The sequence below is a fragment of the Platalea leucorodia genome, assembly GCF_965183815.1.
Source record: "Platalea leucorodia genome assembly, chromosome: W".
NCBI lineage: Eukaryota > Metazoa > Chordata > Aves > Pelecaniformes > Threskiornithidae > Platalea > Platalea leucorodia.
This window is the reverse complement of record NC_138859.1, coordinates 9,219,709-9,231,719: the sequence shown is the minus strand read 5'-3', so window position 1 is coordinate 9,231,719 and position 12,011 is coordinate 9,219,709. Positions and strand designations below refer to the sequence as shown.

The 12,011-nt window shown below is 36.7% G+C and overlaps 1 protein-coding gene across 3 annotated transcripts in view; it reads left to right on the top strand.

Annotated features, from left to right (window-relative positions):
- Positions 1–12,011, top strand: part of LOC309601869 (3',5'-cyclic-AMP phosphodiesterase 4D-like) — a gene marked incomplete at both ends in the record, with an annotated part of 480,588 nt that overhangs the window by 103,264 nt on the left and 365,313 nt on the right. Inside the window, one exon of one of the 3 annotated variants that reach the window (XM_082335090.1) lies at positions 6,512–6,558. The exons of the other annotated variants lie outside the window; for them this stretch is intronic. Coding sequence (XP_082191216.1) covers positions 6,512–6,558 — 47 coding nt within the window. Of the gene's footprint in view, positions 1–6,511; positions 6,559–12,011 lie in introns of those variants that run through there. 3 annotated transcript variants of the gene reach the window in all.

Genomic DNA, 12,011 nt, shown 5'->3' with positions numbered 1-12,011 from the left:
TAATATGTTAAATCTCTGTTCTGTCAGCAAACTAGACTGGTTGCTTTTCTCTTTTCTCCTTCCTGCTTTTTTTAAGGAAAAGAAGTACTTGTGGGTCAGTAGGCTGGTAGGGAAAGGGGTCAAATGGGAAAAGAGAGAACAATGATCTGCAGTTCCTATTTACATTTCTTTTAAAGTTTCTGTTTACATTTGTGGAATGATCTTTAAGGCATCTGAACCCTATCTTATGCAATAGGGAAGAGATGAGTCTGTGAGCATAACCAGTGCTGCCTAATCCAGGGACATAGGTCACTATGCAAGACGGTTATTTTTCTTCAGGCATCACCAATCTGTAGTATCAAGGAGAGCAGGACTCTTTCTTCAAAATGAGTCAAAAATGTAGTTTAATCTTTCTGGGATGTACTGGCATTCCTTTCCACACCATTCCATCTATCCCAGTTTAAATCTATGCAACTTTAATGATCTTTTTATATCAATTAAAAGAAATAAACAGCATAGCAAAAGTATAGCAAGAACTGCAGTTTACCAAGTGAGATGCAGAACAATATTTTTGATACAACTGAGCAGATCTTACATTTTAGAATGAGATTACCTGAAACCATCAAGAGAGGCTCTAATTGAAGAGCAAAAAAGAGAGAGAGAACAAGCTAAGAAGTTAATAGAAGGCACACAAAATATTAATTTTTCAAAGTTCTTGACCTGAAGATTCTTTGGACTCCAAAAAGGGCTGAGGCTTGGATGGAGAATGTTCTGCTCAAATTACATTTGGAGTTGAACACATAATTTTCAGAACAAAAATATACATGATAACTACACTTTTTCTTCTTAAGGGATAGACACAAGCTCTTAGCAACATTACCTAATTCATGATTGTTGTTGAAATGTGAACTATATGTTTTTTTAAGTTTTCTCTTTTAGTATTAATTTCAATGAGATAATTATGGCTCTAAGCTCTCAAGCCCTGAGGGCAAGTTATGTGGAGTGGGTTATATCCACACTGCATAGCACTCATTTAGACCTCATCTGGGTACAGAGAAACAATTTTTCTCAGTCATTTTTCAGTTCAAAGTGTCTGAAATCATGTGAGGCTGTGTCAGAGCCCACCAGAATGGTGGTTCTATAGCATGACACCAAAATTCATGTTGCTTGCCTTATGATTTTTCATGAAGATACATGAAGACATTTGAGGGTGGAAGGCCTGTAGGGATGCAAGAAGACTGTATAGGAAGAATAGAGACAAATAAACCTACTGTTATCTGGACTGCTTGTAGCACAATGCTTCTAAAGCTGCACAGGTTTTTCTCTCTGAGGGAACAGTTTACTTCAAAAGAGGGTCCAATAGTGAGCTAATTTCCATGCAGGGTGGATGATAGAGGAAGCAGACAGGACAAAAAGCTAAGTTATTTGGCTTGACATACTCTCAGATAACACTTGTCTGTGAGCAAAGCAGTCTAAAATGTGGTAAGGAGCTTATTGGGTTTATCTGCTCACTCTGTTGAGGATTCTGAGGAGAAGAATTTGTGCCTTCACTTTCTATGCTATTATTATGGAAGACGATAACTTCTGTGGACCTAAAAAGTCGTATGACTTTTCACTATCAATTGGTGATATGACTATGACTATGACTTTTCAACCTATCACTTGGATGATTTCCTTTAACTGTATGCAGTGGGATGCATTTCTTACCACTTCGTTAATCAAGTTGATTTTTTTAATCTATATGGTTTTCATGGAGAATTTATAAACAATAAAGGGATCCTAACACTCAAAATATAGAAATGAATCCCAATTATGGGGAATTGTCACATCCATACATTATATTTTCATACTATTGCAGATGAATCAATATTAACATTTAAATGACTGTTAATTTTTATTCAGTTCTTTCTTCTGTTTTGGGTAATCTCTTTACTGGTTTTAAAAATATACATGCAAAAATGTCATGGTTTGCTTTTTTTTTTTTCTTTAAAAGAATTTTCATATTTATGAACAGCATCAAATTATTCTTCCTGAATGTTGAAATTACCTGTCTGCACAATATTTGTTAGCAACATGTTTCTCACATTAGTCCATATCACATACCTAAGACTTGATCTCAATGAACCCTCCTTGTCACTGACAGCATATTTCAGGCTCCACAACGATTCATTTCTTAGAGGGCATTCTGAGACTTTTTATACAATTACCAAGTTTGATAAGGTTTTTTTGGTCGATACTTGCCCAGAATCTACTGTCTGAAGTCACCGACTCATCTTGCATACTGTCTCAAAAAAGCTACCATTGGTCATTATCACTATTTAGCAATGACACTGATGAAATTCTGTGTAGTCTTATTAAGAGCTGGCTTTTCAGCATTAGCTTTACCTTCCTAGAGATGTGTTTTGTCCTGTACATTACTGTATTGCCACCAAAACATTTAATTCTATGACTTTTGTTGCCCCTTTTTGTAAAAATCAAAAGATTTAATAAGTTAAACTGATCTCTTCAGAAAATTTGTACTCATTCTTAGTATACAAATGGTAGTTCTATATGCCCCTAGTGCAGTTTGTTTCTCATGATCTGTATGGTTTGTATTATATATTTTTATTTTTTTATTGATTTTATATCAAAAATCTGACACTGGTAGAACAGTAGTTCTTGCCTCTCTTAGCACTATCATCAGGACCAGAAATGTCACAAGGTAAACTATTCTTCTGGTGTCTGCTAGTGCATTTCCAGCTCTAAGAAGAAACAAAGAAAATACTCTATAGAACTTCAGTTTAACAGACACAGATCTTAGTCAATTTTTAGGTGAATTTTCTGATATCACTGGTAATTGAAAAGCTGAGTGCTGTGGGAGGAAGAATATGTGTAAATTAAGAAATGGATATGCAAATAATCCTCTCTTTGGTTCTCCTACCCCCAAAGATATGGAAGGTGTTCCCAATTTTGCACTCTTAATAGGCTGATTAAAACCAAGGTTTATAGGATACACTCTTCACTCCTCCCTGTTTAGATGTTTCATTGGGCAGTCAGGAATGCAAGATTCCCAAGACCAGTAAGAGAGAGAAAAGAGGATAGATCCTCACTCTATAGTCCAATGTGACTATTTATCTGGAAGCAGGAAGTGCTATAATCTGGTTCCTGCTACCAACATGCTTTATCCATTACCTAATTAATTTTAGTGGAAAATTCTCAAGAAGACCTTGTAGAACGGACTGAAATCTGGGACTCTTCCATCTCAGGGAAGTTATCACTTGCAGACTCCTGTTTGTCTCTCTGTCTTTCTCCCTCCAGCTTCTTTAAGCCTAGCCTAGATTCTGCACGAATAGGGAAGATGCACTAGACCTTCCTATAGCCTAAATTCTAATGGTCAGAGCACTGTCCTGGTAGCAGAACCAAGAAATCAAAACAAAATCTGTTTTGAATTGCTTTTTTCTTTTTTTTTTCTTTTTTTTTTCCTTTTCTTTTCTTGAACTGAAATTGTGCTTGAACTACTATTTCAAAGAACTTGGTGAACCTGAATTGGAACTGACATACCAAAATGCTTATCTGGTCAAAAAAAATGATGCCACTAAAGTTAATGTCACTAAATGTTTTTAGATGTTACATTTTCTTTCAAAGTGAACTGATTAGCAAACTATTATGGCCTTAAGCTGGAAGAATTTCACAAGTCAGCCTATACTGGAAACGTAACAAAAATTCTTTACTGGATAAGGTCTCTGGCTTTAATTTATCCCTGTTCTGGAAAGCCCATATATTGTGTATTCCACTTTATTGGTGAGTTCTTTAACTGGTTTGTAATGCTATATAGTAACTTTATATATGATCACCCTCCTTCTGCAACTCTGCTTCTGAATGAAATGAGTTGAATCAATGGGTGCTATGCTTTGTGCTGAACTTAATACTAGAGAAAACCAGATAAATTGGCATATAGATGCAGAATAGACTCATTCATGGATTTCAAATGTGTTAGGTGCCAGGTCAGTGTTGAGAAGCTCTTTCTCAAGATAGTACAAGGCATTAAGTAAGTCTAGTGTGGAAAATGTCAGTGCCCATGAATGTTCGGGCAAGTATGCAGTTAGGTAAGTGCAATATGAAATAATAATGATGGTGCAGATTTGTGTAGCATTTGGTGTACTTAATATTTCATAATAAGTGGATCTAGACTAAAGAAAGCAATAGACAACTGGATTAGTTAGAGGTAATGTTTTTTCATATTCAGATTAATCACACAACCTTGCAGTTTTCACAGTTTTGTTTGTATTCTTTTCAAATGTCTCTGGTATAAATTCCCAAAGTAACTAGGGTGTGTGTGTGTTACTTTTTACATAAAGCATGAACATATCATAAGAGATACAACAGCTTACCTGGTCCTTTTAAAAGTTATACTGAATATTTATCTTTATTGAACATGATTATATACTTTGTTTTGTAATTTCTTAGTGGAAAAGAAGGCTAATTTTCATTCTCACTGTTTGTAACTCCCAGTATCTGCTTTCTATCATAGTTGTATTTAAATGAAAAAAGAAAAACCCAACCTTTTCCATAGAGTAGCAGGACATAAATGATGCTAGAGACCCTTTAGATTTGGAAATCTGTTGTATTTTGGTGCTCCAAGTCTTCAAAGTACAGTAACATACAAATGTGTGCAGCAGTACAAGCTCCCATTTTATTAGTGAATTAAAGGAAATACTATTTCATTGTTAATGCATTATGACATTCAAGTAGTTCAATATTTTATTCTTTTTCCAGAATGGCATCAACTGCACTAGGGCTAATTTGGGGTATTGTAGAGTAGAGCTGTGACAGCAAAAGAACTGAGCTTAAGGAAATAGGATCTATAAAAATGTGCAGTGCAATATCTTATCATGCTACTCCCAAGTCCACCCACACCCTAATCAAATACACAGTCTTATCACATGTTTTAATGTCATTGAAGTTGCAGCTGGCTTCCATACTGCAGGATTTTCTGTCCAAAAGGGCAAAGGTCGTTTGAAGTTTAAAAAGTCTTAGTGCAGCATAAATAATTTTAAAAGAATGGCAAGTAAACTATATATGTCTGGGCACACTGAAGTATAAAAAGCTTGTATAGAAATCTTTTAAATCTCAGTAGATATCAACACAGTAAACTCTGCTTTCTACATGTATCTTTTCCTACAGATTTTTGCACTTGCGTGCAAAATTTTATTTGCTTTCAGTCACTGAGAGAAATAGGTTGTTTTAAGGAAGGCTCTCCTGCTTTGTTTTTCCCCAGTGCCCCCGTCCTTCCCCTCCATCCGTCGGTGGGAAAGGCAGGGCAGGATGTGCTGTGTCAGGAGAACCCACCTAGAGGGCCCCCTTGACGCCAGCACAGCCTCTGCCAGGCAGAGCCTTCACCGCAGCCGAGCCCAGTCTGCTGCAGAGTAAGTGCCACGGAGTCCGCAAGTGTCTGGAGCTGCTGTTGGGCGAGAATACAAGGAGCCCGAGGGGTAGGTCGGAAATTCTTGTCAGGGAAAAGAAAGCAAGAACCTGTTGCCTGCGTTGCTTTAAAATATATGCCGTCTCTTTAGCTTGGCCTTAAGAATCTTCCTGAGGATATTACCAGAGCGTCAGGAGTGATAACTACTATCTGGGAGCTGAATTGTGAAAAAAGGACAGCAGAGAAAGAATGATTAGATAACACGGGACTTAAAACTATGCTTTCATTTTGCAATGTACAAATTGATGCACGTGGTTTTATATACAGTATAACATCAAAATAGAACTAGGTTCTGCAGTGAAAGAATCGATAGCTTAGTCATTTTACTTAAAGGGAGCAAGCAGCCTTATTATGGGGCTAGACAACAAAAATGAATTTGATCGTGATATGATCATATCTCATGATGGTATCTAACTGTAGTCCTGTCCTATGGAGCGGAATAAGCATGCTTCCTTCCTTCTTTCTTAGATGAAGAAATAAACCCACAGAATCAAATTCAGAAAGAAGTTTGGGTTTGTTGTACGTGGCTGTTAAACATCATCCTGTTCCCTGGGCTTGTAATAAAGGAAAACTGCATTAAAGTGATCACCAATGAATATGTGTCTAAGAAAGAAGAAAAAGCAATATTCATTTCTGAACATGGCAAAGCAATCTGAAGTTACACATCTCCCCCTAACCACTGATTTGGCATGGATGACAAGAAACTATCTTTTGACTAACCTTTTCCAACTGTCCAAAATGCTGCATATGAAGATGCTTTAATTCACAGTCAAAGCTCTCTGATTTTTATCAAGGCAAACTGTTGGCATCATCATACAGTTTCTGTATACTGATTAGTTTAATGTTTTTTAAGTAGCAAGTGATGCATAAATGGATGGATGTGTACCTAAAAAACCCTGCAAGAAGTCTTTCTTTGAATCCTGGGAATTTTTATTTTTGTGGATTATAGTAATTCCTGCAATAATCCCTGCTGTTAACTGCTCATGCAGTTGTTCTGGAATGCATCTATGAATACCATAACAGATAAAACTGGCTGACAAGGAAAACACTAATGTTGGAAGATCTGTGAATATGATGCATGTGAATAATTTCCCCTTTAGGAGGCATTCATGGATATGGTGAGTAATCAATACACATTACAGACTGTTAAACTCAAAATGCTTGTTTGCAAAATACTGTGGCAACTACCAGATGCTATGTTTTTCCCTACATTAATGTCAAATGAGGACTAACTGGGCTATGAGAAAAATTAAAATCTTACAGAGAGAGTAGTGATGAAGTAATATGAGTTTGGCACTCCTTTGCCTTTACAAAACAGGCAAGCCATAAAAATTCTATTGTTATCGTCATGTTTTCTTACATGATAAAAGCCTCTTGAGCAGGGAGGCATATTTTCTTTCTATATCAAAGGAACACTTCTTCCCATTTCTTTCTTATCCTTACTTGAAGGAAATGATGAACACATATTTTTCCCCTATGATATTGTGTTGTTTGTCCTGGACCTTATTTATTTATATACATTCAAGTTACCTGAAAACAGGAAAAAATGCTCATTCATATGATAATTCAGTAATCTTTAATAAATGCATTTGTATGGTAGGTTCTCAAATGTGGCTGCTTGGAAGACAATCATATAGCATTAAAATCTCTTTATCATCTGTCATGGTTTAACCCCAGCCAGCAACTAAGCACCACGCAGCCGCTCGCTCACTCCCCCCACCCCCGTGGGATGGGGGAGAGAATCAGAAGGGTAAAAGGGAGAAAACTCGTGGGTTGAGATAAGAACAGTTTAATAATTGAAGTAAAATAAATTAGAACAGTTAAATAGGCAAAGCAAAAACCGTGCACGCAACCAAAGCAAAGCAAGGAATTCATTCACTCCTTCCCATCGTCAGGCAGGTGTTCAGCCATCCCCAGGAAAGCAGGGCTCATCAGGCGTAACGGTTACTTGGGAAGACAAACACCATCATACCCAATGTCCATCCCCCTCCCCCCCTTTTTCTTCCTCCAGCTTATATACTCCAGCCCTTTGGCCAGTCTGGGTCAGCTGTCCTGGCTGTGCCCCCTCCCAGCTTCTTGTGCCCCCGGCAGAGCAGGGGAAGCTGAAAAGTCCTTGACTGGTGTGAGCACCACTTAGCATCTATTTAGCAACAGCTTAGCACCACTTAGCACGAACCAAAGCATCAGTGTATCATCGACATTGTTCTCATCCTAAACCCAAAACACAGCCCCATGCCGGCTACCAAGACGAAAATTAACTCTATCCCAGCTGAAACCAGGACATCATCATTAAAACATCTGTTTCCTCTTTAAACCACAGGCATCTATAGTTCTTGCTCACTGAACAATCTTTCTCTGTAACTTTCTTTGCAATATAGTGCAGTTAACTTGCTTATAAATTCTACCAGTGGATGTTGCATCATGTCTTGCTCCTGATGTTGGAATTTATGTCTTGATTAGCGCTTAATGAATGTTAGCTAATGCAGAAATACTTCCCCAGAAAACTTTTGCTCTTTGGGTAAATACATGAATCTTTTCAAATATTAAAAGCAAACATATTATGGAAGCTCATTTAAAAAAAAAAATCGCATTCAAGTTGAGGGATTTGCTTCAGGGTGCGTTTGACAGATTTGCCCTTAGTGTATGTTAGCCTCTATATGTAACTAATTTGCAGGAAAACCTGAGAAAGAATTTTCCCTAGGAAATGTGTTAGCAAAGTTCTTAAAGCCAAGTTCTTTTTATGGCATTTCAAAGTTGTATTTAAGAATACTATTATAAAATCGAGTCCCTGGTGCCTGGCAGCACTAGCGTCAGCCGAGTGTCATTTGTCGGAGGCGCCGGCTCCTCTGCGCGGAGCCAATGGCAGGAGCCCGAGAGCAGCCCGTCAGAGCGGGGGGGGGGGGAGGCAGGGGGGTGAGGCTCTGGCTGCTCGTTTCCTGTTATTACTTAAATTTTAATAAACAATTAGTAGGCACACTTTCCTTTGAACTCATCTATTGCTTTTTTATTACATTTTATTCCACCTTTCCATAAGACTATTTTCATCTACAAAAAATCCTTTTAGAGCCAACTTCAAACCAGATCATCTAAAAAATTAATAACGTGATCTTGAATATATTTCATCTTTCTGTTTTGGCAGTTTATTTAGCAAAATGTGTTGGAAAGGGTACCGCAGTCCACACCTAACAGGAAGACCATTTCCATTGTCTTCTAAGAATTTGGCCTACTTCTGTTTTTAATAACTTAGAGAAATTATTTTAAGAATGTTTTAACCCCCAGGGTTCATCTTCTGTCTAAGTGGTTTTCAAACATGAAGTCTGAAGTCTGCTGAAAGGGGTTTGGAACAAACCAACTGGTTTTTATTTATCTTCTCTAAAAGGTAGTAACCTGTTTTCCCTGTGTACTCCTTGCCAGCCCTCTTGCTGTCTGCCACAGAATGTGAACCCATTGTCTAGGAAAGACTGACAGAAGTGTTTTCTGGGTAGATATATGAAGATAATTATATGCTCTATGTTTAGTATTTTAACTGAATGCAAACTATACCATGCCTACGTTTGTGCTTACTGAATCTTAAACCTTAATTTAGAATAGAAATGTTTTTAGCATGCTGTTGTTCATCTCAACACTTTGGCAAATTTGCTTATTCATGCTATAGTAGGTAAGGAGCATTTCTGGGTGCCAGAGTTTTAAGTTGCCAGTCATAGGTTTTTGGTTTTTTTTAATTCTGAATCTTCACAAATCTATGCATCGCTTATCAGATATGCCAACCTTTTCTATCGTGAATAGGAATTGGCACAAAAAAACGTATTATATATGTATATAACTTCCCTTCATGCTACTTTCAGATGTCCATTAAAAGATGATAATGAAGATAAAGGAAAAGATATCTTTCATGGGACCCAATTAGTTTTGTGTTTGTTTAATACAAATATTAGTTGATTAATAATAATGTCTCCCCAATGCTGATGCAACACATCAAAGGTGTTTTGTGGCCATCATCATATACTACATATTTGTAACCTTTATATGCCTACAGAACCAAGTATTTCAGAAGTAGGACTAATAATTTTCTGTCCCTTAGAGATGTTGCTTTTTTAAGGTATTTTCTGTACCTTAGAGACATGCACTATGCCTTCATGTGCTAGTTCCTGCTCGTCTCACATGGAATATGGGGAAGAGGGGGGGATAAAAATGAAGCCTTCTGAAATGTAATTTATTGTTTCAAATGTCCAGGATTTTAACGGTGTGTGATATGAGTCAAGGTGGTGGATATGTTTTTGCACGTTTGGTCCTCTATGTGGGTTTAGGGAAAGAATAGCCAAAAAGTGATGTCCCTGAGAGTAGGATTTGAATGTGAACCCATAAGCTTTTGGAAGTGTAGTGAGAATTCCAGTATCTGAACCCTCCTGGTAATGTTAGTAATAGGAACTGACTACTGGCAAAAAACAGCTATAAAATATATATGTTCCCAGGCAGTATGAATGGGAGCACAACTATATCAGACAGATAAGGGTAGCTATAATCTGAATGGACTCTAAAGGGCATATAAAACTCAGATTGGAGTAGACAAAAAAGAGGTATTTTGTCTGAAGCTGTTTCAAACAGTGTGGATTGTAGAGAAGCAAATACAAAATACATGCGATTAAAGGGGTACAGTGGTTGGGGCAACTGATGTCCCGGGTGAGGATAAAGTTAGTCCTTTAGCAATAGTTAGCAATAGTGAGAAACATTTATGATGATAGTAGAAGGAGGAGTAGGTTTTTATAACTACTTACTGCGACACGCTATGCAACATAAATTATGTATTAACAACGTGCAGCTTACTGCCATTCACAATGAAAACAATTTTAGGAACATTTGCTGCTGAATTGTATAACCTAGCTTTCCTTTCCATTACATTTTATCTGCCTTTTTAATGCTAAACCAAATAAAGATAAACATGGTATTCAATTTTGGCTTGCCGAATCGTGCAAACAAATATTGCACATGCCTTTTAGCTTTACCATAGGAAAAAATATAAGTGAAAAACCTGTGTTCAAGAATATCTGTCTTTAAACTGGTAAAGATTTGAAATTAATCTACAGGTGAATACACTAACTTTTCAGAGTAAAAAATGTAACCTATGACTGTCTATCCTTTTCTGCCAACTTTTGGCCTATTAAGATTGAATGAAATTTAATTTGGTCACCAAGGCAATGAATAAAGAAAAAAAATTCCTTTCTTGGTTCTTTTTTAATCCCACTATATTTACTTGATTTGATCATTATTGTTTTATATACTTCATCTAATGCAAAATGATGTGGATGCATGGCTGTACGTTATCCCTTGCTTCAGATTAATTTGATGACTAACTGGCTTTTTGAAAAGCATCATAGTAAATCCCTGAATGAATGCAATTGTTAATAAGCTTCTGTTTTCACCAGTATTCTAAAATAATGATACTAAATTGTTTATTTGTACATTTTATAGAACTCCACTTGGTTTTCAGCCAGCCAAAAATGGTTTGGTTTTTCATTGTTATGCAGGTTCTTCCATTTTGTGAGAATAGAACAATATGTAACTGTGAAGAAAACTGATGGAAAATTAAGATCTCAATGCTAATGCATGAAATAAACTTTTGGTATGTTCTTAGGACATGATGAGTCACCTCAGCTCACTAAGGAATCATGGGGAACTGAGTCTGACCAGTACTATGCTCTTCTTATGGCATAACTTTTCTTCCAACCCAAACAAGAATGAAATGTTTCATGCAGGTATTTACTCATTTGTTGCTAGAAAATTTTGTGTATTTTATAGTGGGGGGATAAAAAAAGCTTCTTTCTGAACTACTTTTCAACACAGTATTTAACTAGTTTTTAGATATTTTAGACTTAAGATATTAACATAAAAACTATAGAGGAATATCTCAATTCTTCCTTTGGAAATCTGGATTTGAACCTGAATTTTGGGGAAAAAAAAATCACGATTTCTTAAACTAAGAAGAAATCTTAAGACCAAAGAAGTTTGTTTAATCCTCTGCGGCCAGTAGATTTTCACAGTACTGCTAAGGTCACCTTATTCCCTGTTTTCTTACGCTCAGTGACAGATGTTACTTTGCTTCAGGCATTGTTAAAGTTTATTGCTCAAATTAGGATGAGTGTAGTAAGATGTAGTAAGATGCTGAATGAAACAGTTTCATTTTAAGGTATCTATTGCCTTTTCCTTTATATTTCTAACACCTTTTCTGCCCGGTGGCACCTAACCAGCATTCAGCATGATGAATATCAGTGAAGAGATAAAAATATTTCTACCATTGAAATGATTTATTTGTTTATAATTTATATTAGCAGTGCTTTAACTTTCTGTAATGTTTCCATGTGAAAAGCTGAAAGTTCAGCTAAGCTTGACAACACCCCTGATGGGTAGGTTAGATATGTATCTGTATATGTAAATTGCATCTCTCACCACTGAAGTGCTCTATAGTCTTCCACACAATAGTTATGGCACTTTTGCATGCAAAATTTCTGTGCAGGCAAGATAATTTAACCATATGAGCTAATGTAAACTGTGTGGTTGCTCACTTTGGGTGTCC